We start from the raw sequence: 27,300 nt of genomic DNA on the forward strand, positions 1-27,300 counted from the left end.
CACTTTATTCCATCATGAAAATTAAACCGGTAGGCACATGCACTAAATTGCTTTCTTAAGTGTTTCTTTTAGAAATTCAGAGTTTACACGTCACAATGACGAAATTGGCGATGTTTTTGCGGTCAAACAATGCATGGATGAGCGATTCGGCTTAAGGGCACCTAACTCCGCGAGTTTCATAGAAACCTGTCATCACATCCGCCATTCACTACATGAACTGGAAACTGGTTGTGAGAGATTTGGAACTATTTAAGTCAGCCTTCGGTCTTTCTCGATTTTTTTTTTCCAAGCGTATCCCTTGCCTTTGGATAAGCTTATCCCTGGTTCTGAAACCCCCAAACTGCAACAATGTCTTTGCCATCTTCCTACAAGCGTGCCGTGTTTCGAGAGGCTGGGGACTCCCTGCATGTCGAAGAGGTCGAGTTGACGATGCCTGAAGCTGGCGAGGTGCTAGTGAAGGTGGAGGCATGTGGTGTTTGCTTTTCTGATCATATCCCGCAAGCCTATGGGGCGAAGGGAAAATTGTAAGTTCAAAGTGGCTTCTAATAATAAATCTTGTCAATAGTTTACTCATTGGAATGGCGACACTAGCCCCGTCGTTCCTGGCCACGAAATAATTGGGCATGTCGCTGCGATTGGGGATAATATCTCGCAATGGAAGATTGGCGATCGCATCGGTGGGCCATGGCATGGAGGCCACGACGGTAGAGTTTTCACGAATAACGATTCAGACTTAATGATATTGTGGTGCTAACTGAAATACGCAAACAGGCACATGTCTCTCTTGTCGCAAGGGTAACTTTCAAATGTGTGATCAGGGCATCATCAATGGAGTCACGAAAGATGGCGGATGTAAGACCCAGCATTAAAGCGATCATACTATTCAGACTAATCAAGTTTCCCCCACAGATGCCCAATACTGCCTTCTGCGCGCCGAGGCTGGGGTTCGCATCCCAACGCATGTATCTGCCGCTGAGTATGCTCCGATCTTGTGTGCTGGAGTGACAGTCTTCAACTCCATGCGACGCCTCAATATCCAGCCTGGATCAGTCGTTGCTATTCAAGGACTGGGCGGGTTGGGCCATCTAGCCATTCAATATGCGAACCGATTCGGATTCCGAGTGGTGGCCATCTCTCGGGATGCTCAGAAGGAGAAGTTTGTGCGAGAACTGGGAGCTCATGAATACGTCGATAGCAGCAAGGAAGATCCTGCTGAGGCACTGCAGAAACTCGGCGGTGCGGCACTTGTCGTCGCGACAGCGCCGAACGCCAAAGCCATTACGCCGCTGATGAAGGGACTTGGGCCTCTTGGAAAGTTACTTCTCCTCGCTAGTAAGTCCACCGAAACCCTTATTCAAAGCACATCATACTAATGATTTTTAGCTGCGGGAGAGGTTCCATTTGACTCGTTGGCAATGGTGGGTTCCTACTCTGGCATTTCTATAATTTCAATACCTCATACCCAGGTGGTCGCTAAAAATATTTCACGAGCAGATTTCGAAGGGTCTTTCTGTCCATGGATGGCCCAGTGGACATGCTCTAGACTCGGAGGAGACTATCCAATTTACCGAACTTGAGGGTGTCAAATGTCTGATCGAGACATTTCCTCTAGAAAAGGCTAATGAAGCATTCGGTAAGTCACTTGCTCAGATAATGCCGAGATTCTGGCCAAGTGCTGACCAATGCGCAGAGGCTATGGTCAAGGGAACTGTGCGATTCCGCGCGGTGATCACGATGGATTAGCTAGGCACAGACGAGAATTATGGAAATGATTCAAGCATGGCGATGAGGCGTTGCAATCTGATGGCGTGGGGCCGCGCAAAAGCCGCTGATTGGGCGCGATAGTGACACGGGAGCATTCAGGTTAACCCATGGATATCCATGGATTGAGGGAGAAAGGGGTACTAGTAGATATACTAGCAATAAGAGGATATGGTTCGATACTGCGGGTGGACTTCCTCTTCGTAGTAAATGCACATCGCACTACTAGTATACTCCGAGTCCGTAATTTTGTATGCATAAGACTGGGTTGGCAGACCCAAGTGAAAAGATAAATAGCGACGACTTCCCCGCACTCGACTTTATAAATCACTACTATCCCGGCCAATATATAGAGTTTCTTGATCACAACAAGATGGCAGTCGAAAATTGGAAAGCACTCGTCCAGAAGAAGCAGGCTGAAGTTTCAGCACAAATTCCCTCGTCCTGGCGCCTGGCAGCTGAGTATACCGACATATCGGAAACTGCGAGCAACAATGTGATCGATATTCCCCGCCGCTGCGGGATTTTGACCCCTAAACAGTTGGATATAACTGAGAATCACGATGCGACATCCCTTTTAGAGAAGATTCATCAACAACAATTGTCGGCCTATGAGGTGACCGAGGCTTTTTGCATCCGAGCAGCGATCGCACAGCAAGTAGTATGTCCCCTCACAGTATTCGCAAAATTTGCGACTCGAAACGGGTTTTGACCGGTGACAGACACGATGCTTGACCGAGATGTTTTTCGACCAGGCTCTCGAACGTGCAAAGGAGTTGGATGAGCATCTTCGTCAAACAGGCCAGCCGGTCGGACCGTTGCATGGGCTGCCAATCAGCTTCAAGGCAAGAATCCGATGTTGGTATTTAGATAATGGCTTGCTAACAATGACCCAAAGGACTGCTTTAATGTCAAAGGTGTCTGCTCTACTATCGGGTTTACCTCATTCATCAAGAATGGCCCTGTTGAATCCAACTCGCCTGCCGTCGAGATAATCGTCAGGCTTGGCGGCATCCCTTATGTGAAGACCAATATTCCACAGACCATGATGGTGAGCCAACAGTGAATCGAAACTACCAGAGCCAAAGCTGACTTGCAAAGGCCGCTGATTCGCACAACTATGTGTTCGGTCGCGCACTCAATCCGCATCGATCAAACCTCAATGCGGGCGGATCGTCAGGCGGAGAGGGGGCGCTGATCGCTATGCGAGGCTCGGTACTCGGCATTGGAACAGACATTGCTGGATCAATTCGGATTCCAGCTATCTGCAATGGTACCTTTGCGCTACGTCCATCTGCAGATCGAATTCCGTATGGTGGCCAGACCAGCTCTTCTCGAAAAGGTCTGCTGGGAATCAGGGCATGTGCTGGTCCTCTGGCCACCTCCGTTCGTGACTTAGAGCTGCTAATGAAGTCCATGACGAACTATGACCCTTGGAACTTTGATTCGACTGCCATATTTTCACCGTGGCGCGAGGTGAAGCCTAAAGCAAGACTGAGACTTGGTCTTATCCAAGAAGACCCGCATTTCCCTCTTCACCCCCCCTGTGTTGCGAACGCTTAAAGAAGCTAGCGAAAAGCTGAGTCTAGCAGGGCATGAGATAATTCCGTTGCAAACTCCATCCATCAAAGATGCTTGCGCGCTGGCATTCCGCATGTTTGCCATGGACCCATCTGGCACTGCATTTCAGCACATTGCTGCCAGCGGCGAGCCGACTATACCTGCATTGAAATCGACCTCGCTACCCCATGAGTACATGCAGTATGAATATGCACCATTGTCACTGGAAGGTCTATATGATTTGAATCAGCAACGTAATCAACTCAAGGAAGAGTTCCGGGAGATCATGGTGAAGTCGAAAGTGGACGCAATTATTATGCCTGGATACCAGGGAACTGCCCAACCCCATGATGTATTTGGCTTCGTACCCTATACTGTACTTTGGAACGTTTTAGACGTGAGTCTATGCCTATCTTGATATGATACATCTCTAAACTAACCTGATTCCAGTACCCAGCGGCAATTGTCCCACATGGGAAAGCGAACAAGCTTGATGATGCGTCCTTCGCGCGAGACGTAGAGTACAAGCCACGATGTGAGTGACTTTGAGCCCCCTGAAAGATTCCTTCTGACATTATTATGACCCTCCAGACGAGTCAGATGCCGTGGAAGGCGCTCCCTGCTGTATACAAGTTGTTGGTAGACATATGCACGAAGAAGAGCTCATTAAAGCCACGGAAATTGTGGCTACGGTTCTTGCTGAACCGTCTATCTAGGCATATATACATTGTTAGTGCCTAGCCAGCGACCCAGTTTAACATATAGGTCAAGAATAAGTTCCATGCAAATTACCAAATTACTACCGGTGTCCGTCCTTTGAACTAGTTCACTTGCAACTGGTGGTAGTGTATACTAGTGTGATACATGGCGCACCCGAGTATCGGCTTGAATAAACCCGATGGATTTTGCTATTTTATTCGATGAAGTAGAAATCTCTCGGTATAATATCTCGCGAGATTCATATTCTCTGCAACTCGAATGGTGATCCTAGTTGTGCTACCCCGCATATTGCCCGCTTTCGGAATCCGGATTGTCACAGCGTATATTATAATTCTCCTGTTGGTGGATTTTCTTTTGGTTTTTTGAGTATAAAGTCTGCGACTGCTCTGCTCTAACCTCAAAATCTAATTCAATTGGGATTTCATACAACATCATAGAATTTATAATCTGCTCTTTGCTCTTTATCATCCCACACGTTGCTGGGGCGCCTTTCCCGACTCAAATGGCTTCAAAATCATCTAAGCCCCCGTTCTTTATTCTAGCAGGCGATAGTACAACTGCAAAGCAGAGTTCGAATGGTGGTGGGTGGGGAGACGGATTTTTGAACACAACCTTGTTCAATGCAGCATCTGGTCAAAACTATGGCCATAACGGGGCCACCACAGTCAGCTTTCGTGCTGGTGGAGATTGGGATAATGTTTTGGCAACGATCAAAACTGCTAGTACTGAATATCGCCCGTTTGTGACCATTCAATTTGGCCATAATGATCAGAAGCCAGCAGCCAATATTTCGATCGCTCAGTATACGGAAAATCTGGAAAAGTTTGTGGCAGAGGCTAGCGATGCCGGAGCCACGCCAATTCTTGTCACGCCATTGTCTCGTCGCAATTATGATAATTCTACCGGAACCCCGAAGATTATTGAGAGTCTGTCTAATGAGACAGCAGCCACGATTACTGCCGCTCATAATACAAGGGCTAATTTTATCAATCTGAATAAAGCTAGCACTGACTATCTCAATGCCATCGGACCGCAAAACGCCTATACTTACAATCTGAATGCAGCTGACTATACGCATCTTAATGTTGAAGGGTCAGTTGTCTTTGGAGGCATAGTGGCCGAGCTAATTGGACGTGAATATCCCAAATTGGAACATAACGGGTTTCTGCACGTGAAAAAAGAGTTGAAAGATGACGTGGAAAGGGGCATCTATTACTGGCCAGCATAAGATAAGCGATGATTTTAAATCTCGATATGTGTAGCTTAGTTGACATGAAATATCGAAGGAATTTCTGCTCCTAATTACCAAGACATTCGATAATATACGAGGGAGGTCGAGCTTAAATTATCGCCATAAATCAAAGCATAAAGTAAATGACAAAATAACATGACAGATTGTGGGACCAGCTACCCCTCCTGCATTAATTGCGTTTATCTTCTTCGTGTTCATGCTTCTGAAGGAATAAAGCCCTCATAGATGGATAAGTACGCACTTCAATGTCGTCCGCGAGCACAGCAGTTCCGTTCTCATCAGCGAGACCATAGGATATCGCCTTAGGAACGGCATTCTTCACTCTCTTGGCAAACCAAAGAGCGTGAACCCAATCAATCCATACCTCATAGCCATCTCCTTGGTCATGTATCAAAATTGTTGCACCTTCTTCACCTGCTCGGAAGCGATGATCTAAATTGATACGTTCTTCTTCTCCCCAAGAACCCTTGACCTTGGCATTGAATATAATCTGACCTTGGCCCCGCCGAATTGAAACATGGAAAACTGTATTTCCAGCATCATCCGTGATGGAAATTTGAGTCATGTCAACGCCAACTGCAGGTTTGGATAGGTCGACATAATTGGATCCCAAGAGAATGACGCTGTCAGGTTTGAGCTGTTTTTGGAATTCCAAGCTGCTGTGAAGAGGAAGGTTTGCCTTGAGTCGCACGGGACTGTGGTCATATTGTTAATAAGTATTATCTGCATTTTATGAAGGCTATATTGGATACGTACCGTGAAGGGGGGGGGATAATTGGCTGCTTTAGCTCCGGATCAAGGGCACCGCCAGCACCACCGCTGATCGTGTGTTCCTCCTTAAAATTATCAAATTCCGGTGGTAGAGCAGGATTTTCGAAGAACTTCGTGTCGTTGCTACTTCCGATTATCTCCAGGTCGAGCTTTTCAACCTCATAACGTGGTAGTTCCTTGCCGTGCTGCTAACGAGCTAGTACTTCGCCTCCAAGTATTAAGAGAGAAAAATGCAATATCCTACCTTTATTACTCTCCAGTATGCACGCTTTCTCAAGAAAGATAGTACCACATCACGGGTGAGTGTTTTTAACTTCTGACCAGCCTTCAACAGTTTATAAAGAACTGGTGTGATTGGAATATACCCAGTAGACTTGGTCTTGACTGTCTGACCAATTTTGCAATTTCCACAGACAATTGAGCCATCTAGCTCTGGTCTCTGACTGAAGTTATACACTTCTGCGATCAAGTCTGTGATGGGTGTCTGAACACCTTCCTGAGCAAGGTACAGTTTGATCCAGAAGGGCTGACCACCAAAAGCGTACCTGATGGGTATTTATCAGCGTTAATTTCAACCACAAAATACTTTTAGGGGACCTTACTTCAGGAACCTGATGCCGAATCGGAAGTCGGTAATCTTGATGCCGCCACCGATCTGTTCCTGATATTCGCAGCGGCCTTCAGGTTGGGTTTTATCTTTATAAATACTATTTGAATTTCCAAGGAGAGTGAGCGACCTGCAACCATGTCAAGCACTTATTAGCCCTCTGGTGAATTGGAGAATTGAAAAAATTGCAGCATATGCCACTAGCATCACACTTGAGGCAAGCCTCCAAGGGCTCACTATCCCGTTGTTGGTCAAGGACCGCTTTGTTGGTCCTGATCTGGTGAAGGGAAATATTTGGCGACAAGCTGAGCGGCACCGGATGCTGTCGATCGTTTGTAAAGCCAGAGGGCTCACCGCAGCCTGATTTAGAACTGATCAATAGCGGCCGCATAGAATTTCGACTGGCTCGGAGTGAGCTGAGGCATGCGGTCAACCCGTTCAAAAGAAGGACTCGTTCGTTGTCACCTCTGGGGCTGCATGATGGGGCTGCATGGGCGCGAACGGGTTCATGGCACGAGCTTCTATTTGCAGCCAGCCACAGGTGCTCCGAGTTCTCCCCCCACTGACAGCTCTCGTTTCCGACACTATCTCGGGAATTTATGCATGATACGAAGTACAGAAACGGTTGACAGGAAGATATGTTTGCTTTCGAAAATCTACTTCTGAGTCTAACCTTGTCTAGGCCCAGCTAGCCAAGAAGAAATAGTCACCCATCCGAGGAGATCAGCGATTTGCAGTCTCAACTTTGAGAATTTTTAAATATTTTTTGACGCTGAAATTATCTAAGGCTCATTTTCACATGCGCCTGAAGCTAATCATCGCTAGGATTGCAGGGTCGCCGTGCACGAAACCCGAGAATGACTGAAGTGTCCGTTTGTACGTTAGATAATCCGATTGGCACGCATTTCTTCTACTTCTTGTTGTGTAAATCCGAGCTCGCTGAGTGTAGTCTCTGTATGCTCGCCCAACCCAGGTGGCGCAGTTCGAACTTGGGGTCTTGTTTCACTAAACTTAACAGGAAAACCTTTGGTGATCGTCAGTAATTATACTAAATGCATTGAATGACCTAGATAGTAAATAGTAACACAGGAATGAGGAGCAAAACGAACCAAGAACCTTAATTTGCCCAGAGGATGCTGCGCTGTAGGGTATATTGTGAACCATTTCTCTAGCGTCTGTCTGGGGGTGGGAGAACACTTTCTCCACGGTGTTTATTGGTCCGTATGGCATTCCGCTACCCTCGAGGATTTGAAGCCATTCGTCTGTTGAATTTTGCCTAACGATGGCTTTCAATATCTTCATCAGCTTATCCCGATTTTCCACTCGGGCGTCGTTGCTAGCGAAAAGAGGATCTTCTGCTAGATCCTGTCGATCCATCAGTCGACAAAGGACCTGATATTGGCGATCGTTTGTAGCGCCGAGGACGATGTAGGAATCCTTGGTTTGGAAGGCCTGGTATGGAACTATGCTAGGATGCTCTGTTCCCCAGCGCTGAGCTTCCACTCCTCCGTTCAGCCAAGACATTGCGACATTGGATAGCAATGATACCTGACTTTCAAATAGAGACGCATCAATCTTTTGCCCTTTGCCGTTTTGCTGGCGAGCAAACAAGGCAGCCAGGATCGCACCGTGGAGATATAATCCGGTACTCATGTCTGTAAGACCTAAACCTGGCCGAGTCGGAGGACCGTCCTTTTCACCAGTGATGTGCAGCAAACCCGCCTCTGCTGCAGCTATCGCATCGTACCCCGCGCGATGGGCGTACGGGCCGCTTGCTCCGTAACCTGTCATACTCTTAGCTGAATGTCACAGTCGAATATTAGGCCAACAAACCGGAGACGCTAGCATGGATAATTGAGGGGTTGATCGAGCGAAGTTTTTCGTATCCAATTCCCAGTTCGTCCATTTTTCCTGGCACGAAATTGTCGACTCTTGACGTGGTCAGAAGAAGCGTAAGCAAATATTAATTGGAACTCGACGCACAAAACATCCGTATTCTTTACAAGTCGGAACAAAACTTCACGGCCCTTCTCTTTCTTGAAGTTCAGAGTGATCGAACGTTTGTTGCGGTTCACACCGCAAAAGTAAGCTGAAATATCATTCTCGGTGGATTTCCAGATGTCTTTCTCTGCGGCAGTTTTCCACCTTCGCGTATCATCCTAGGAGTTGTTAATTTTCCACGTCAATCAACGATATATATATTGCAAGGAACGCACCCCTCCCTTCGGATTTTCAACCTTCAACACGTCGGCCCCGTAATCAGCAAGTATTTGGGTACAGAAAGGGCCCTACATAAGTTAGCTCGGAGTTTTATTTTGACTAGCTGGAATTAAGACGAACCGCCAACACACGAGTTAGGTCCAGAATACGAACGCCATCTAGAGGGCCTTTGTTCTGAGCACTGCTATTGATCCATCGTTGCTGACTTCGAAATGTGATTGCAGGCGGGGTGATGCGGAATCTTGCATTCCTCGATGCGCGCGAAATTTTTTTGACAAAACCGATGCGATTTGATGATCCTCCTAGGCTGGCCATATTCTGAAACTTATGAAATTTCAGGCTTTGGGTTGAATGGAAGTGCTCGTGGTAAAATAGTGGGATGTGGAAATCCGGGGGAGGCCTCCCCCGCATAAAGCCGACCTGTTGGATTCCACGCTGTCGTCAGTGCCGCGGTACTTTCGCGAGACCGAAGATTCATAGCTCCGAAATTCACCGAACATATAGTTTTGAATTAGCTGTTGAGATAAATGTATGAAACGACATTCGTAGCGTGGCTCTTAGATACTAGAGTCGAGAGTGTCCTTTTGAATGAATGATGAGATCATCTTGCAATCCACTCAATTTTCTAGACTCATTTTCATATCATTCTCTCTTTTTATTCCACGACCTAGAAATCTAGTATGATTTAGGTAGCCCAAGCACCCTCTCCCCAATGTAGTTAAAAATCATCTCCCGGCTCACAGGGGCGATACGAGGAATGAAGACCTCACGAAGATACCTCTCTACATGATATTCTTTCGCATACCCCATGCCCCCGTGAGCAAGTATCGCTCTCTCACAGGCCTCAAATGCAGCTTCGGCAGCCAGGTACTTTCCAGCATTCGCATACTCTCCGCCCTGGTAGCCTTCGTCGTATAAACGAGCCGCTTGGTAAATCACCATACGGGCAGCCTCTAATTTCATCCAACTCTCCGCAAGGGGATGTTGAACGCCCTGGTTCTGTCCTATAGGACGACCGAACACATTCCTTTCACCAGCGTATAATGCCGCTCGCCGTATAGCTGCAAATCCCAAGCCGAGTGCTTCGGCGCCAATCAAGATCCTCTCAGCGTTCATTCCATGGATAATCATTTTGAAGCCTTCGTCCTCTGGTCCCACACGATCGATTTCCGGCACATGCCACTCATCAAAGAAGAGAGTATTGGTATCGACAGCGGCACGGCCCATCTTAGGTATTTCCGTGATCTCGACTTCAGGAACTTGAAGGTCGGTGTAAAATAGGGATAGTCCCTGCGACGGCTTTCGTACCTGATCGCGGGGTGTTGTGCGAACCAGAATTAGGATTTTGTCTGCCTGTTGTGCCGTCGAAATCCAGATCTTTTGCCCTGAGAGTATGTATCCATCTCCATGTCGACGAGCTGTGGACTGTAGCTTCAGTGTGTCAAGACCGGTGTTTGGCTCTGTGACTCCAAAACAGGCTCGCTCGCGACCGGCAATCAAGGGTCGTAGCCACCTTTCCTTCTGCTCATCCGTCCCGAATTTTGCAACCGGCTCTAGACCGAAGATATTCATATGTATGGACGAAGCACCGGTCATGCCAGCGCCAGATTCTGAAATCGTCTGCATCATCACTGCTGCCTCGGAAATGCCCAGCTCGGAACCCCCATAACGCTGTGGCAAGCAGATGCCCAACCAGCCCTGGCATGCTAGCGCGTCATAAAGCTCTGTTGGAAATTTCTTCGTTTCGTCTATTCGGGCCCAGTACTCATCTGGGAAATCCGAGCAGATCTTGCCGACGGCCTCACGTACGGTGCGTTGGGAATCAGAGAGATCTGGGTCTTGATTCTGTAGGAACTCTGTAGCACGCGCATGCAGAGGACGCGTAAACCGTGAGCGATGCGACTGGAATCTGAGGGGAATAAGGGGTCCCCAAATGCTTTCTGCTGACCTAGAGCTTGTGAGTGTATGCGCGGCGAATAGCTGTGCGGGCACTGTGACCTACTAATCTCAAGAGAGTCGCCGCCATTATGCTCAAAAAGTGTCGATTGAATGGTAGCAATTAATGTATTTGCTTTGCTTTCATCGGTCTTTCGGTGTATTTAGCAGATCCAGCTGCTTATCATGAGAGACATGGAGACATTGGGGTAGATTGCGGAGGAGATGCGGGGCACGCCGAGAGGCGCCGAGCATTAGAATCGACGATCGTATAGCATTTCTCTCGGTAGTCACAAAATTCATAACTCAATCGCCTATATAAGCGTATAAATCAATGGAGTTGGTCTTTGAGATGTGCATATTATTATTGTCCTTATAATCTGCATTACTAATATGTGCATTTAAATTATTTCCAAGAGCCAAAAGTATACTACTAGTAACTACCAGTAGAGTAGATACAACCTGACATGACATGCAAGTATCGGCTCGCTTATAACCGAGCATTACTATCCAGATAGAAAAGATTCCTTCTTTGTCCCTTTTCTCCAGCAGATTCAGGCACCACTCTACCTGTCTTTCCAATCGGCTCATCGCTCCTAGAGGCGAGTCGATTCAGAGTTTCTTCATCGCCATGGTTGGCCAAAAATCGATGATTACTTCCTGACAGACGGCCTACAATATGCGCAAGAGTCGGACGTCCATCACGGCCGAATTCAACCGTATATGTCTTTTGAATGTTAGAATGAGGATCACTTCAAGTTCAAAACAAAAGTCCTAGCAGCAACTGGATGCACTTACCTCTATCTGGGACTTCCCTTCAGCTTCGGAATCTATAGGCGGGATGGGATCGGGGATAGTAGTATTGAAAATACTGCTGTCTGGGTATTGACTTCCATCTTTTCGCGGCCTGTTCGAGATACAAATCACATGCTGGTAAGACAAGAAACCGCCGTTGGCTAGAATAAGGCCGTTGCGAGCAGAGCCTCCGCGAAGTTGGCGAGCCATTTCGGTAATAGCCTTCCAAGTTAGCATTTTCTTTATTGAACCATAAACGGCAAAACTCACATGCATGGAATAGTTATTCCCAGCACCTCCAAATGAGGTCAAACCACCGAGAACAGTGATTGGTTTCTCTGGTTTAGTAATCGAAAGTCCAAGATGGTGGCATGCGAGTTTTGGGACGATGGGGAAACACGAATACATGTCGTAGATATCAATATCCGCTGTTTTCAGCGAGCTGAGCTCTAGGCATTTGTCAAGCGATTGGGAGATGGCAGAGCTTTCGAAGAAGTTTGGTCGCTCCCAGACTATACGAAGTTAATAAATATTCAACCGTTAGAATATTATCGGAAGGAAATACTGACACAGGTCGCGTTCTCTAAATCCAGCACCACCAACTAATATCAATTGATTAGCCAGGAATTCATTCCACGATGTCCTTTTTACCTACGAGGGTATATCCATTTATCTTCTGGGATGTCAAGATGCTTCGCAAAGTCGGTTGAAGTAACAATACAAGCCGCGCCCAAATTGACCGTATTGAATGCGTTCATCAAGAGGGGATCTAGGTTTGGAATGTTAGATTGTTCAAGAATCGATTACCTTGAAATTTGAATGAAAAGAAACGTACATGGAAAACAAATCATTCGGTTTTTCTTGGAGATCGTCCCAATTGAATGCGTGGTTTCAGGTTTCTGGCCATAGTTCCACGCATACTGATTCGACGCCGCGACCTCGCTAAAATTGCCGTAAAGAATGGCGGACTCTTCATGGTTTTCTTCGATTGATTGACCACGATGGGCTCGGAATCCATTTTCGTACAATGGATAGATGTGGATTGGGGCTCCCACTGAGTGAATGCCTCCGATATCTGAATTCTGTTAGAAGGTTTGTGCCCCGTGGTCGTATTAAAACAGCTTGAAACTTACTCCTCTTGAGTTCCCGTCCAGTTGGAGTAAAGACATCCGTCACTGACTCAGTTTCTGGACCGGTAGTCCATCCAGGAGGTGGCATTTGACCTGCCTTGACACAGCCAGCCACTAATACTAAATGTCAGAAAATAAGAATCCACCCCGCAAAAGATTACTTACAAGACGCAAGAGCTTCAGCACCCGTCAGCACAGCGACGTGGCTCTCTTCAGTCGCGATACGCCTCGCAGCATCATCCAAAAGCTTCGCTGGTTGATTTCCACCGTGGTCAGTGTAGCTTTTGTGTCTGGGCTGCACGCCAAGTTTCTCTCCTAGAAGTGCAGGTAAATCTGAATATGGCCATGTCCACGTCTTCACGACGTCGATACTGTCAATACTGGACCGTAGCTTTGCTTCGGCCGTTGATGAGGTGGTTGCATCATTGATGGCTGCATTGATGGATTCCAGCATTAAAGTCGCCGGTTCTTTCGCATCCTCAGGCTTGGCCGATCGGTTTTTGATGTCGGCAACGCCGATGATAACTGGAATCATGGTTGCAGTAGTGATCGATTATTGCTGGATACTGATATTAATAGGCTATGGTCGAGGCTTATCCATTGCTTTTCATCCCGCATTTCAGACACCTGGGCACAGGCGTGTGGGGATCGACACATCCTCGGCCCGAGCAAAAGTTATGAACTGAGCATATGGCACAGTGTCGGGGGGTACCGAAGGCAGCGAATGTCGAGCTTGCGACTGAAATAAAATGATCCAAATTAATTTCGCAAAGGAAGACGATAGCTTAAATTATTCCTTATTTCTAGTCGTATTAAATTCAATGCTAACTGGCTACGATAACTAAATCACAAGCTCATTTCTCTTCGCTGTGATACATAACCCCTACTACGTCATAGACGCGATGGGACCCATTTGGGCTTCTTCTTCATGGCAAACGCCTCGACGCCAATCTTGAAGTTGTCACCGGCAACGAGCTTATTCACATATTCATGTCTTGTTCGCGTAGTTGCATGTTCCACGCTTGGATTGTCCCAGGCCTCCCGCAATCCTTGCCGAGTAACTATAATCCCGTCCGGCGAGAAGCTGGTGATGCGGACTGCCATTTCGATGCATTCTTCCACGACGGATTGCGGGGATTTCGAGATTTGATTTATCAATCGGTAGTCTAGAGCCTCTTGGGCAGAGAGTCGACGACCGGTCATTGCAATCTCGGAAGCGAGTTGCAGTCCCACGATTCGCATCAGTCGAGGAAGACCGCCTGCTGCGGCGTACAGGCCCACAGCAACTTCTGGTAACCCGAATTGAGCCTCTGGAGATGCGACGATGATATCGCTATAATAAGACTCTCGTTAGTATTTCTTGTAACCGGAAGCCGATCTTGAGAGGGTACTTCGTACCAATTGAGACAAATTTCGAATCCACCTCCGAGCGCAAAGCCATTGACGGCCGCCAGAACAGGTTTTCTTCCTCTTCGCTGGCTGAGACCCATAAAGCCGCTGGGAGGGTGGTTCATAACAGCCTGTTGGGCCGCAGTCTTAGGTCCGCGACGCGAAGTAGCTTGCTCGGTCAAATCTTGACCGGCGCAGAACGACTTCTCGCCTGCGCCGGTGACCACTGCGACCAGTAGGGATGGCTCCTCATCGAACCATGAGAATAACGCATGGCCTTCCCAGTGTGCTTCTGCAGGTAGAGAATTGCGTTGTTTTTCCCGGTTGATGGTCACTAGGATAATCCCAGGCTTGGGGTAAGACAGCTGGTAGAAGCTTGTTGGGGGAGGCTGTGTTTGTAATGAATTGGCCATTTTTGCTCTGTGAACTGTTGAATGGCCAGACGATAGGGGAGCAGAAAGGATACGAGTACGCGTACTAAGCTGGGTGAGGTGCGATGAGTTGCGAAAAGGCGTGAGAATAGAAGGCCTGATATAGCCTTTATGGCAAAGGAAAGTTATGCACGGCACAAGGGGTGGAACTTAAACCCAAATGGACTCGGAGCTGGTCGATTGTTGCAGGCGAGATGTGAAATGCGGGGAGAGCAGTTTTGCCTCGGAGCTCTCGGCTATCACAACCCACTTTATTTAGTTACATCAATACCCCGGATTGCAGATCATTAATTACTTTCATTCGCAGGCCATTAAACCATCAAGTATAGCCATGGCACAAAACTCATCAGGAAATGCGTACGTGCTGGGTGTGGGGTTGACCCAGTTCCTCAAGCCACGTCGCACGCGTGAATATCCCGAGTTGGGTTATGAAGCAGGAGTGAAGGCGATGTTGGATGCGAAGATTGATTATGACTCTGTCGAAGCGGGAATTGCCTGCTATTGCTATGGAGATACTACTTCTGGTAAGTTAATCGGGAAGTCGGTCCTGGCCAGGGAGTATGCGATATTCCCCTCTGACCATTATGCGGTATAGGACAAAGGATCTTCTACCAATTTGGCATGACTGGAATCGAGATCTACAATGTGAACAATGCCTGTGCGACCGGTTCAACAGGCTTGCATCTTGCGCGGAAGATGGTCAAAGGTGGCCTCGCAGATTGCGTTCTGGTGATCGGCTTCGAGCAGATGCGCCCAGGTTCCATCAAGAGCGTATGGGATGATCGTCCTAGTCCGCTTGGCCCTTCTACAAAAATGATGGAGGATGAATTCGGCAAACATGACTCACCTCGAAACGCGCAATATTTTGGAAACGCTGGACAGGAATACATGTCAAGGTAAGCCATTTCAGTAAACATCAGAAAGGGATGCCGCTAATATCTCAATCGACAGGTATGGCGCCAAGGCCGAGGACTTTGCGGAAATCGCCCGAATCTCCCATGAGCACTCACAGAAGAATCCATACGCTCAATTCCGGACTGCCTACTCCCTTGATGAGATCGTCAACTCCACACCAGTGTATGGCCCCCTTACCAAGCTTCAATGCTCTCCGACTAGTGACGGCGCAGCTGCAGCTGTGATAGTCTCCCAAAAGTTCCTCGACGCACGTCCACATCTGCGCTCCCAAGCAATCTTGATGGCAGGCCAAAAGATGCTTACTGATGGGCCGGAGGTATACTCTCGAAGCGCCATTGATCTTGTCGGGTTCAACATGTCCCGCGATGCTGCCAAGTTAGCCATGCAGGAGGCTCAGGTTCAAACTCAAGATATTAAAGTCTGCGAGCTCCACGATTGCTTTTCTACGAATGAAATGCTATTGCTTGATGGGCTTGGCTTTTCGGAACCTGGGAAGGCACACGAGATGGTCCGCCGTGGAGATATTACATATGGCGGCCGGGGCCCTGTCATTAATCCATCCGGTGGGTTAATATCCAAAGGACATCCGCTTGGAGCTACAGGATTAGCACAGTGTGCCGAGCTTACTTGGCAACTTCGAGGTTGGGCGAATAACCGATTCGTTGAAGGGGCGGATGTCGCATTGCAGCATAACCTGGGACTGGGTGGAGCAGTGGTTGTGACCGTTTACAAACGGGCAGATGGCCAGAAAGGTCGAGCAGTTTCCGATGTTGAAGTTGCAAAGGCATCTGGTGTTGGCTATAATCCCGCCGTAGAGGCCCGATATGTGACCCCACAAGATGGAGAGCGTGTGCGAAGCAAAACCAAGCGCCACGATTATGTCCTGCATGAGACCGTAGGGAAGCTGTCGTCACGGATTTGAAGTAAATTTTCACTAGTTGAATAATGCATATATGAAGACGAGACGCAATATTTTCCTATGGTCTAGATCGAGAACATTGGCTATTGAAAAACAGGCGATTTCTGTTTAGGTTATTTCCATTAAGTTTGGAAATATCTTGTGTATAATCAAGCCCAGAAGCATTCGCTCAAGCAGCAAATTGCTCTCCTCAACCAGCAGGAATATCCACAGGCACCAACCCCTCTATCTAGACGGTGAACAGCCGACGGCACCCGCGTGACTGAAACGAGTGCCTTCGAGTGCCTTCTTCGGACTTGCCACTTATACCATGTTTCTTTTCCATCTTGTTGATATGTCACGGCCTGAGAGCCGGAATGTTCCACTTCTCCACGTCCCATTCAACTCGCTCTTTCTGTTTTGAAGGAAGCCGACTTGCAAGAACAAGGTTGTTCTGAGGGTTATTGGGGCGCATGGATGTTTGTTGCATTCTCGAAGGGATGTCAGGTTGTGTGGGTTGGGTGAGGCTGCCAGTTTCGAAAGTTTGCCGATCACCAAGTAGGGCGCAATGAGGTTCGGGAACTGCCGCCATAATGAAGTGTACTCAGCGGCCTAAGTCACCATCTTCCGTAAAGCTGATGATGCCTCTTGGGGCCACTCGTATATCGGGCGTGTATCAAGTAACTGCCCTCGTTCCCATTTTCACTCCCCACTTTCCTTTGAATCCTGTGGGTCGGAAAGATGAAGTTTTTGGAGTTTGTCTTTGACATTATATTTGGCATTGTCTTTGGCAGTATCTAGCTTTTCATGAGCGTTGTGGAGTTTCTTCTTCGTAATGGTGTATCCCTCAATTCCTGCTAAGATCGCGTAGGATTTGCTAATGGAGACACGGGATAGATCGACACCTCGTTCTTGGAGGGAGTGATGGAAGGCTCGGAAGTTGGCTAAGTGAGGGCGATAGTGTCCGCTATGGGCAGTATGAGTATCATGAACCGCCGAAGGAGTTGATTGTTTTGGAAGGAGAGAGACTTACCTTAGTGGGGCCAGACTGCGTAGCTGACCATTCTTGATTCTGAGCATCCCAGCTGCCGAAATCCGTCCACCGCGGAGAAAGGAGGAGTGTTGGAAGGCACCAGGCTCTTTGATGCCGATGTAGATTCGGAATGATGTATCGGCAACCTGCATTATAACGTCAGCCATGTTCATCGCAATAGAGAAAGTTACCGACAAATATCCACATGTCGTCTTTTGTCGAAAAGCTCCCAGCAAAGTGATCATATATGACAGTGGGCTTAATGCGAGAGAATTTGCTGACCGCTTTGTTCAGCTCATAGTCCTCGCGTGTCGATAGTCGTGGGTCGTCGTTTTCCTTATCCCCAGCAGGACTTGATGAAGAAGTTGCTGGTGGGGATGGGGATGAGGATGGCGAAGGGGAATGTGGACTCGATGTCTCTATGTTTCCTTTATATGGCATGGCACCGTCTTGTACATGAACAACCCCTTGAATACTATCCTTGAATCTCTTGCTATTCGTTTGAACAAGTTCATCATTCTTCGCCCAGCGGAACATTCCGGCATCATCCACCTTGACCAGATACTTCAGTCTCTCCTCCGCGGATAAATAGCGGACTTGGTCTCTCTCAAGCTTTTCCCTGGAGCATCGTGGAACTTCCACGTCTTTCCCCTCGCCATGATCAAGCCAGTAGAAGAAGTTCTCGCTCGAAGGGGAATCCTTCCAGACTGCATGATAAGCACGAAGGTGGCTCCCATGCCTGTGTTTCCCATCGACCATTTCGAGGAAATATGGCAGGTCCATTATTTTTGTCAGTTCCCGCTTTCCCTCCCGGTGGCTTGAGTTATCATTTCTCCTCAGTGGAGCCGATGGTGTACAGTCACCGGTAGCCCCAGCTTGGATGGCTACGCTGACCGCTCGTTGCCAGTTTTTGCGCGCCGGACTTGGAGCGGAGTCACATTCAGTGGGTGCTGAATTCTCGGGATATTGGATGGATGGTTGGTGGGTTTTCTGCGATATAGTTCAATATCAATCAGCTTTATGGTGCCGTAAGAGAGAGGGGAGGGGGGGTTTCTCACCTCCATCCACCGACTGGCAGCAGTGAGATTGTTGCCCTGCAATTCCCGTCGAGTTCGATAACCCCGATACACGCGCTATCCGACCAAAGAATCAAAAAATGATCGTTTATACCGACTGTACCGCAAATCGCGTACCTGGATGGTGCCCGCGGCCTGGACTTCTTGGTGACTCGTGACGTCATTCCCTGGTGTTTGCTGTGTTGCTGGCGGTGGTTCTCGAGAGCGCATCATTTTGGGGAGAATAGAGAGGAGAGGAAGAAGAGGAAGAAAAGAAGAGAATGGAGAGAAGAGACAAGAAGAAGCTGTCTGAGGTGGATATCGCTGGGTAATGTTGTAATAGTGCAGTGCAGGCCGGCTCCTTCCTCCGCCTTGTTTTATTTTTGTGTCTTCAAAGGGAAGGAACCCCACGTGCATCCCCGCGTGTCCGATAAGATAAGCAGTCGCTCCTTCCTTTGATTCACCAAAAAACACCCATGCCTGCCTAATTCCCCAGGCGTGACTTCTCCTGTCCTCTTTCAACTTTCAACCTCTTCACTTCTCTTCTTCCACTGGAAGCCCGGATAAGTGCCCATTTTCCACCAAGGTTGAACTTTGAGAGGACCTTTGGGGCATCCTCACTTGCCTATAAAGCATTCAATCGCCGAGTCGCGCATTCTCGATTTGCACTTGACTCGTGTTCTGTCGTTGTTCTTCCCTCCATGCTTGCCATGAATGCGAAACATTCAACAATCTCAACTGACCGGATCCCAATCTCCAGGACGGGTTTTAGGTCCGAAAATACTCTCGTCGGCCATGACATTTTCATTTCAATCTTCTCCACCTAGTCCAGATTCTTCCCCCGACTAGGATGTTAACAACCATGACCCGTCCCAGACAAGATCATCCGCAAAGCATGGAACCATAAAGAAAAACCATCAATTGGAGAACCACCTTCCTCCCCTCATCCTTGAGGATTCTCTTACTCGATTTAGTTCCCACCCCGCAATTCCGCAACTGGGGGGGGGATCACGCCAGCGCCGAAATCGTGGGGAGGTCGGGAGCATCGGGAATGTGTCCGCGTTATCAGCGCGTTCTGCTCCAATCCAGTGCATCCTGCAACCCGGCTCGACTCCGGTTCGTCTCCACCCCGGCGCCGTGCCCGTTCCCCTCATGAGGGGTATGGAGCTTTCCGACTGGACTGGAGTGTGCTGCCCTGCACTTCATTGCATTGTACATACTACACTCCACTGGGGGCATGTCAGCTTTGTATCCAGGTACAAAGTAAAATCATTTGTTTATATATATAACCCTACGCGCAATTCAATTCTACTTCTCCAGTTCTCATCTTCCAAACTTCCCACCCTTCACAATGGCCTCCATCCACCCTCTCATCGACAACGGCCTCACCAAGGGCGACCCCAACTTCCCCGGCGGAACCCTCCAATGCCGCTGCCCCTCCAACCAAGTCGTCGTCGCTCTGAAGAGCAACATCGCCCACAACCACGCATGCGGCTGCTCCAAGTGCTGGAAGCCCGCCGGCGCCCTCTTCTCCATCGTCGGCGTCATTCCCCGCGATAACGTCTCCGTCGAGGCCAACGCCTCCAAGCTCAAGATCGTCGACCCCTCCGCCGTCATCCAGCGTCACGCCTGCTCTGACTGCGGCGTCCACATGTACGGCCGCATCGAACAGGCTCACCCCTTCCACGGCCTGGACTTCGTTCACGCCGAGCTATCTAAGCAGAAGGGCTGGCAAGAGCCTCAATTCGCTGGCTTCGTTTCTTCTATCATCGAGCAGGGATATAACCCCGAGGGTATGGATGCTATTCGCTCCAAGTTCAAGGCTAACGGCCTTAATACCTATGATGCTCTCTCCCCTCCTCTGATGGATCTCATTGCTACCTTCACTGCTAAGAAGGCTGGTGTTAAGTTCGCCAACCTGTAAATGGCTCTTTTCAATTAAAATTGCATGTGCTTCAGTGTTGTGCGCTGGAGATGTATTCCATAGACCCGGGGCGATTGCATTTGCTAATGCTCAAGGGAAAAGAATTCGAATGATATTATGACTTTTACTTTATGCATCAATACCTTCTGGAATTGATAGGCAACTTTATTAAGAGTGGTTATGGTAGTTGTAATTTTGTAACGATAGCCTTGGAAGACTCCCCCCCCACAGAGCTATATAGCAATGTGCACGACCGACGAGAACAGAAGAGGACCATCAGCACCTCCCATTAACCGAAAGGGAGTATTCTAGCTCACTCACGGCTTGGAAAAGGCTTGCTTTTCCATCTATGGATATCAAACGGAATTCAATTTTGGAAATTTTGGAACTACATGTAATGTACTTTTTCAATGAGAATCTCTAGAAAGTGTTCAAGTTTATTATGCAAGTCTATATTCATATTAAATCCACATGAAGCTAATCCCGTTCTCTAATATCGGTGCGGATGTTAAATTCAGTAGTGCAGTAGATTCCATCACCACGAGGACTGTCTATCTCATCACTCGCCTTTTCAAATTTCACGGTCGCTTCCTGAATCGCAAGATTCTCAACATCACCACCTCTCTCGTTGCCTTTCCCCCAAATTTGAAGTGGTATTTCTGGCCGATCTATATCACCGGAAAGATCCCCCGTAGACCGATTTATCGCCTCTTGACTGGACCGCCCCGCATGGCTGTGTCCAGTGAGTGATAATTCCTTCGTCCGATGGAAGGCCCGAGTAACCGAAAATGAGCCGCGCCCAGAGTGCGAGCCAGCAGTCTTCGAACGGGTATTGTTCTCATCGGTCTTCCGATATGATCGCCGTGGAGTAGTGATGTACTGGAAAGCTTTCATGCCAAATATCTTTCGAAGAAGCGGCCACCAGCACATCATATTCGCGACGAAGATCGCCGTGCTAGCCTCGCGAATATACCATATTTGGTAGACGGTGGTCATGGGCGACGCGAAATTGAAATATTTATTCAAAATGGCCGCGATGATCGTGAACAGTCCCAAGCTCATTACTAGAAGTAACAGGAGCTTCCTTCGCCGCGGGAGCTTGGCCTTGACGATAAGTGGTATCGGAATGGCGAACATGAAGGCGTCAGATGATATATTGAAGACAGCCTGTGTGATTGAGTAGTGCTGGTACGTGGCGCACTGCGCATTCGACACGGGCATCGCCCAATATTGCGAGAAGGGTCTGCAATACACGGCGTAGTAGGTGATCATAATCACAGCGAAGCCAATCGCTACATAAACAGACAGAATCTTGACATAGAGTCTAGACGGCAGGTTCTGGGTAATCCGCCAGTAGAGGATCAACAGACAGGTCTTGACCCCCCCATGTGGAAAAGAGCATGCATTGTTCCAGCGCAATCACGATTTTGCTTCCGAGAATGCGGTCGTGGACTTGTTTCGGGTCTGTGAGTATTTGCTCGGCTTCGTCCGGATCCATCAAATTGGTCGCATATTTTGCCGATACTTGGATCAATACGAGGAGAGACGTATAGAAAAGCTATTGAGATTAAATTGAGATTAGTCCAAAGCCACAAATCTGATCGCAGAAACCTTGGAACGAACTCACAAAGGTGGCTGTCATAACATAGTCGTCCCCTAGAATGTGCGATGAGACATGTCAGTCAAGCCCGACCACACGATGGAAATTAAGTGAATTTGCGCACATGATATCCCTTGTATTGACATGTTGGTCAATAAGCGCGAGATCCTATTTGTACGCAGCATAGTTAGCATATTGCTCACATTGCATCGAGGGGGATCTTCTAGACAAAGATACATCACACGCACATTCGGCCGACGTATAGAACCGTCCCAATACTCCAAAATATCGCCGCTTCCACCAAAAGCTGGTGCGGAGTGGGCGAAACATTTCCCATTCTGATGATGGGACTATTGCTGTCCTCGGTCGCCTACCTCACAGAATCACAAGGGTCGACTTCAATCCTTCCATCGGAGGCTCTTGAAGAATGAGAGTCAGAAACAGCACAGGATACCCTCCAGAAGGAAATTGAGTTTGGCGGCGGCGGCGGGAAACTTCCACTTACCCAAGGATCGAGAGGTTCGTTCAGGTTCAGAAGTGCACGGGTCTCATTGGCTTACGGCTTTGATTAACTTCCATCGGAAGCATCGAATGGTATGAGCCACCTATAAGGGTATTGATCGGCGCGGCCAAGAAGCGCTGAGGCCTGAGACTTATCGGATATGAAGGAATAGCCGAGACCTCGGAGGGTTTGCCTGACCATGGGAATAGGAACAATTGGATTTACAAAATAGACTCATAGAAAAGTCAGAAACAAACCCCAATTTCACGCATTGCGATACATCCCTGCACTGCACACCCACATGCAAAGCACTTTTCCCTTCTCTGTGACGTTTCGAATCATCGAAATGTGTTCTTTCGCCTTCTTGCGTATATTTCGCATCAATTGGGTAAAGATTAATCAACTCAGCGGGGCCGTGACCCGCCGATCTTTGACGGCAAGATCCACAAGTGGAGATAAATATAGGGCGTCGCTGGTCCTGGATGAGCTCTCGATCCTTCGTTTCTCGTTAGGTGCATTCCAAGCACGCTAAGTCGTGGGGGCTATTTTACTTCGCCACGGCAGGTCACGGCGATTGCCGACAGCCACTAATTTATTCCATGTCGCTGTCAATTTTGTGAAGCAATAAGCCACATTTTGATGCAGGGTCAAGTCCCTCGCGTCTTTTTCTCGTGATGGAGATCTGGAACCATGAAATCGATACGATCGGAATCGAGGTGCCGGTTTCACCCAATGCCCTGAAGGCTAATAAATGGGTCCATCGCCAGAGAGGGGTCTGGTTTTGGTTAAACCGGAGCCCGCGGACCTTTCACTTTCAACTGAGTGCAGGCGATGCCCGGGCTGGATACCGGCGAAAACTTTGATTGTTTGAGAATGTATCGCAGCCTCCCGATCGTTCTGCTGCATGTATCCACTTACGCTCGGCGAATAGGGGTTCTCGCGCATGAAATGTATTAACACTGAATTGGACTCGGGGAATTTCCTTGAGCATGAAACTCGCGTGGAAACTCGCGTGGTAAATGATGGGCCCGTCTATGCCCCGAAAGGGGTATTCAAAAGAAGTTTGACATCTATCCGTGCTAGTTGGTGGGGCATGGGTGTTTTGTCTGTTGAGTTTCTTTCGTTTCTCTTTCACCTTGTTCCTGATTCTTTCTCATTTCCACTTGCCGTTAACTGAAATCATACGTGACACTATGGCTGTCACTGAGAAGAACACGGCTCAGGCCAGCGCCAGCGAGAATGGGATCAGAAATAGCACCGAGATAGATACAGTGCGCCAGGAAGCTGCACTGGGTCACAAGCAGGAGCTGTCGCGGAATTTCGGACTATGGAGTGTAACAAGCTTGGGAATTGTGATCGCTAAGTAAGTTGGTTTGTTCTTTCATTGTTCCCAATCTTGACTGACATGGATATGTGCAATTAGTTCCTGGGCCGCTACCGGTGGTACAATCGTGACTGCGCTCATGAATGGGGGCCCGATGGCTCTACTCTATGGATTGATACTCGTCAGCGTTTTCTACACGGCTATTTCGGCCTCGTTGGCTGAATTGGCATCCTCGATGCCCTCCGCGGGCGGAGTATACTACTGGTCGACCGTGTTGAGTGGCAAGCATGGTCGCGCTGCTGGATTCTTCACCGGATATCTCAACGCCTGTGCCTGGCTTCTGTCGGCCTCGTCAATGAGTTCCATGTTGGGCAACGAAGCGGTGGCTATGTACCTGCTTCGTCACGACGACATTACCTGGAATTCCTGGCAGGTGTTCATCGTCTTTCAAATTGTCAATTGGACATGTTGTGCGATTGTTTGCCTCGGAAATAGGTACATTCCTATGATCAACCGACTCGCTCTGATCTTATCTATGTGCGGACTCTTTGCCACGATTGTGGTCCTTGCAGCCATGCCAAAGACACATGCCAGCTCCACCCAAGTATGGAAGACATACTATAACATGACCGGTGGCTGGTCTGACGGAGTTTGCTTTATGACGGGTCTTCTCAACGCTGCATTCGCTGTTGGAGTTCCAGACTGTATCAGCCATTTGTCAGAGGAAGGTGAGTTCAATGCCAATTAATTTGTTTTATATAATCCGATTGAATGGAAATGCTAACCATTCATACTATTTAGTTCCCAAGCCACAGGTCAAAGTGCCTCAGGGCATCATGCTCCAAATGTTGACAGCCTTCAGCACCTCCTTCATCTACCTTATCGCTTTGTTTTATTCGATCCAAGATATTGATCTTGTTTTTGATAGCAGCTCGGGATATTTCCCTACTGCTGAGATCTACCGACAAGCAACAGGAACTACTACCGGTGCCATTGGTCTTATTGCAGTGTTATTCCTGGCTACTTTCCCGACTCTCATCGGCACCTTTGTTACCGGAGGACGAATGTGGTGGAGCTTGGCCCGTGACGGCGCAACACCCTTTTCGAACTACTTTGCCCAGGTTCACCCTACCCTGAATTGCCCCGTGCGTGCTACGTGCGCCATGAGCGCACTAGTTACATGCCTCGGCTGTATCTACGTTGGAAGTACCACGGCTTTCCAGGCCCTCATCTCGTCTTTCATTGTGCTGAGCACTCTGTCCTATTTTGGTGCCATTCTGCCCCATGTTTTGACCGGCCGTCGCAACATTGTACCTGGGCCTTTCTTCATGGGAAGAAAGCTGGGAATGGCAGTCAATATCCTTTCTTTGGCCTACATTCTAGTCACCGTGGTTTTCTTCTGCTTTCCCCAGGTGATGCCTGTCACCGCTCAGAACATGAACTATACAAGCGTCATCACTGTCGGCTTGATGACATTGGTTTCAATCTGGTGGTTTATCCGCGGAAGAACCGAGTACCGTGGTCCCCAGTTTAGTTTCGAGGCTGCTAAGGACTTGACTTCTGTGCAAGCAGGAAAGGGGCATGGAAATGCTACAATTGCAACTAGCGAGGGGTCTACTGGAAGTTCTGTTGAGGGAAATGAGCGGGCGGAATAAAATTCTGTTCTCGCAAAAAGCAAAACGGGATGACGATGAATGCTCTGTACATATGATGCACTTTACCGCAAAAATGTTTATAGTTAAAACCCTCACTCGATGTGGGCATAATGAGATATTGATTCTTAACACTTCAATTGCTTGAGATCAGCAAGAAAATTACCTGTTCCCAAATACTAGTACAAAATATCCCTCTCCTTCCAACAGTCTAGTCGTTTATTATCCCAGTTCGTCACACTCGGGCTGACCTCTGATTATTATATAGATGTTGAAACCCCAATCCCATCGCTCGATAGTTTATTATCCAAATCCACCATAATATCAGCATTTAAAACCAAACGCCTATATTCACTATTACGTTTAAGACGAGGTGGCAGTGGCAGTGGCGGAGGCAGAGGTACTGCTGCCCAGAGAGGGTGGAAGAGCCTGCCGCAGAGCTGGACGAGCCTGCCGCGGAGCTGGAAGTGATATTCGCTTCCAGCGGACCAATCTGAAGAACACCGCATGGGTTCTTTGGAGCAGAAACACAGTCGCCGAGGTACGTTCCCAGACTACCAGTATTGTTTGCTTTCAGAAGGACCTGGCTAGGGGCGTATGCGGGGACCAAAGAAGTGGCATTTGCCTCGAACATGGAAGAGTTGACACGGCTACCAATCCAGGTAGAGTGAGCGGAATGTTCAGCGGCAAGGCGAGCAAGTAAAAAGGCGACCTCGGGCGATTGGGTGTAGCCAGCAGCGCCAATAAAAGCGCCACTGAGGGTGGACTCAAATTGGTAGGCCCACTTGACGAACGACTGAATGCTGCTGATAGGAGGGTAGGTGTATTGGCATGAAGGCTCACTGAAGTCGGGAGCCTTGGAGCCGAGCTCTCTCACGGCCTCGGCAGTCAGGTTGTCGGCGTGAACAATGCCTTCGAGGTTCGCGAGAGCCTTAGAGCCGCTGGTGGTGTTGGACACCAAGGAGGCGACGCTTTGATTGAGCTGAACGGTCTGATAGAACGAGTTCAGGAAGTTCGACAGTGCCCAGGTGTACTCGAGGACGTCTGTGTCACTAGAAGTGAGAGAGCAGCTGGAGCTGCTGGCCGCCGAGGAGAGGGCGCCTCCGGCGACAAAAAGCCAGGCGATCTGTGATCCGAAACGCATTTTGCTTTAGAATAGACGTTTTAAAAACCCGGTGTATAAGATCTGCAAGAAGGGAAAATTTTCTAAGTCGTTTTCAAGGGATGTACCTGATTTATACGCAGCACCTTGACAAGTAGAGAGCGAATTACTTGTCGACATGAGCGACAGCTTGATACTGGCCATATGCCAGTCAATTTCATCATAATCAAACTCTTCTGAGCCGCATGCGGCGATAATGCTAGGCTCCCAACAATATTTCACAACTTTTGTGCGCGTACCATGGCGATTCTGGTTTCTCCTTCTGCCACAAAGCTTATTTAGCCGGGGTTCCGGAACAGCTTTGGGTATCGCACTCCACGACCAATACTTCTCCGATCTGACAACAGGATTTTCTCTCTCCATTCCAAGATGATTCATTGAACCAGAGAACGACTCCATCATTTCGTTGACTAGTGCTAATGAATCTTCTTGGCCCCTGCAAAGAAGCCCCGATACCCGCTGACATAATCATGCTTGACTTGCGTCACGACTTTTCACAATCGCCAGGATGTGATTATAGTAGCATCAAATTCTTCAATTCCACACGATAATATGCTATTTTACTACCACTGAAGCCTACAGGTAATAGTCAAGGCGCGGTCTAGGCCTCTGCCCGACACGTGGTGGACCGTGTTGTCAGGCGGCACTAAGAAGCCAGAGCATT

General features: G+C 48.4%; 13 protein-coding genes across 13 annotated transcripts; 6 read left to right on the plus strand and 7 right to left on the minus strand.

The window, feature by feature from the left end:
* Positions 1–348: 348 nt before the first annotated feature.
* N7481_011818 (alcohol dehydrogenase) lies at positions 349–1,743 on the plus strand (the record flags this gene model as incomplete). Its single annotated transcript, XM_057271037.1, has 7 exons — positions 349–524; positions 592–704; positions 772–852; positions 910–1,332; positions 1,384–1,418; positions 1,495–1,633; positions 1,691–1,743. The coding sequence occupies 7 exons, from the start codon at positions 349–351 to the stop codon at positions 1,741–1,743; spliced, it is 1,020 nt and encodes a 339-aa protein (XP_057118211.1).
* A 391-nt stretch (positions 1,744–2,134) lies between these two features.
* Positions 2,135–4,037, plus strand: N7481_011819 (Amidase; the record flags this gene model as incomplete). Its single annotated transcript, XM_057271038.1, has 7 exons — positions 2,135–2,422; positions 2,484–2,619; positions 2,679–2,812; positions 2,863–3,237; positions 3,278–3,718; positions 3,772–3,856; positions 3,913–4,037. 7 exons carry the CDS (start codon positions 2,135–2,137, stop codon positions 4,035–4,037), a joined length of 1,584 nt encoding a protein of 527 aa, XP_057118212.1.
* A 506-nt stretch (positions 4,038–4,543) lies between these two features.
* On the plus strand, positions 4,544–5,269 carry N7481_011820 (rhamnogalacturonan acetylesterase; the record flags this gene model as incomplete). The annotated part of the gene is made up of 1 exon (XM_057271039.1): positions 4,544–5,269. The coding sequence occupies one exon, from the start codon at positions 4,544–4,546 to the stop codon at positions 5,267–5,269; it is 726 nt and encodes a 241-aa protein (XP_057118213.1).
* Positions 5,270–5,534: 265 nt separating this feature from the next.
* On the minus strand, positions 5,535–7,062 carry N7481_011821 (Concanavalin A-like lectin/glucanases superfamily; the record flags this gene model as incomplete). Its single annotated transcript, XM_057271040.1, has 5 exons — positions 5,535–5,988; positions 6,050–6,249; positions 6,354–6,609; positions 6,667–6,801; positions 6,884–7,062. Coding segments are annotated over 5 exons (1,224 nt in total), but the record flags the coding sequence as incomplete, so codon positions are not given.
* Positions 7,063–7,552: 490 nt separating this feature from the next.
* Positions 7,553–9,095, minus strand: N7481_011822 (CaiB/BaiF CoA transferase family protein; the record flags this gene model as incomplete). The annotated part of the gene is made up of 6 exons (XM_057271041.1): positions 7,553–7,695; positions 7,781–8,455; positions 8,505–8,602; positions 8,655–8,830; positions 8,888–8,959; positions 9,012–9,095. Coding segments are annotated over 6 exons (1,248 nt in total), but the record flags the coding sequence as incomplete, so codon positions are not given.
* A 471-nt stretch (positions 9,096–9,566) lies between these two features.
* On the minus strand, positions 9,567–14,553 carry N7481_011823 (uncharacterized protein; the record flags this gene model as incomplete). Its single annotated transcript, XM_057271042.1, has 12 exons — positions 9,567–10,831; positions 10,894–10,978; positions 11,503–11,553; positions 11,625–11,843; positions 11,892–12,133; positions 12,191–12,223; positions 12,277–12,390; positions 12,457–12,696; positions 12,755–12,865; positions 12,917–13,276; positions 13,651–14,084; positions 14,150–14,553. 12 exons carry the CDS (start codon positions 14,551–14,553, stop codon positions 9,567–9,569), a joined length of 3,558 nt encoding a protein of 1,185 aa, XP_057118216.1.
* A 349-nt stretch (positions 14,554–14,902) lies between these two features.
* N7481_011824 (uncharacterized protein) lies at positions 14,903–16,408 on the plus strand (the record flags this gene model as incomplete). Its single annotated transcript, XM_057271043.1, has 3 exons — positions 14,903–15,095; positions 15,167–15,467; positions 15,523–16,408. 3 exons carry the CDS (start codon positions 14,903–14,905, stop codon positions 16,406–16,408), a joined length of 1,380 nt encoding a protein of 459 aa, XP_057118217.1.
* Positions 16,409–16,742: 334 nt separating this feature from the next.
* N7481_011825 (uncharacterized protein) lies at positions 16,743–16,976 on the minus strand (the record flags this gene model as incomplete). Its single annotated transcript, XM_057271044.1, has 1 exon — positions 16,743–16,976. The coding sequence occupies one exon, from the start codon at positions 16,974–16,976 to the stop codon at positions 16,743–16,745; it is 234 nt and encodes a 77-aa protein (XP_057118218.1).
* Positions 16,977–17,086: 110 nt separating this feature from the next.
* N7481_011826 (IQ calmodulin-binding motif protein) lies at positions 17,087–18,706 on the minus strand (the record flags this gene model as incomplete). The annotated part of the gene is made up of 5 exons (XM_057271045.1): positions 17,087–17,351; positions 17,418–17,563; positions 17,613–18,407; positions 18,476–18,550; positions 18,611–18,706. 5 exons carry the CDS (start codon positions 18,704–18,706, stop codon positions 17,087–17,089), a joined length of 1,377 nt encoding a protein of 458 aa, XP_057118219.1.
* Positions 18,707–19,823: 1,117 nt separating this feature from the next.
* Positions 19,824–20,396, plus strand: N7481_011827 (S-(hydroxymethyl)glutathione synthase; the record flags this gene model as incomplete). Its single annotated transcript, XM_057271046.1, has 1 exon — positions 19,824–20,396. One exon carries the CDS (start codon positions 19,824–19,826, stop codon positions 20,394–20,396), a length of 573 nt encoding a protein of 190 aa, XP_057118220.1.
* Positions 20,397–20,873: 477 nt separating this feature from the next.
* N7481_011828 (uncharacterized protein) lies at positions 20,874–22,333 on the minus strand (the record flags this gene model as incomplete). The annotated part of the gene is made up of 5 exons (XM_057271047.1): positions 20,874–21,720; positions 21,767–21,954; positions 22,024–22,052; positions 22,121–22,164; positions 22,245–22,333. 5 exons carry the CDS (start codon positions 22,331–22,333, stop codon positions 20,874–20,876), a joined length of 1,197 nt encoding a protein of 398 aa, XP_057118221.1.
* Positions 22,334–23,691: 1,358 nt separating this feature from the next.
* N7481_011829 (Amino acid/polyamine transporter I) lies at positions 23,692–25,477 on the plus strand (the record flags this gene model as incomplete). Its single annotated transcript, XM_057271048.1, has 3 exons — positions 23,692–23,861; positions 23,922–24,550; positions 24,624–25,477. The coding sequence occupies 3 exons, from the start codon at positions 23,692–23,694 to the stop codon at positions 25,475–25,477; spliced, it is 1,653 nt and encodes a 550-aa protein (XP_057118222.1).
* Positions 25,478–25,805: 328 nt separating this feature from the next.
* N7481_011830 (uncharacterized protein) lies at positions 25,806–26,618 on the minus strand (the record flags this gene model as incomplete). The annotated part of the gene is made up of 1 exon (XM_057271049.1): positions 25,806–26,618. The coding sequence occupies one exon, from the start codon at positions 26,616–26,618 to the stop codon at positions 25,806–25,808; it is 813 nt and encodes a 270-aa protein (XP_057118223.1).
* Between the last annotated feature and the right edge of the window lie 682 nt (positions 26,619–27,300).

This window comes from Penicillium waksmanii (genome assembly GCF_028829765.1).
Source record: "Penicillium waksmanii strain IBT 27052 chromosome Unknown utg000009l:1.0-4314994.0:1.0-4318279.0, whole genome shotgun sequence".
Classification (NCBI taxonomy): Eukaryota; Fungi; Ascomycota; class Eurotiomycetes; order Eurotiales; family Aspergillaceae; genus Penicillium; species Penicillium waksmanii.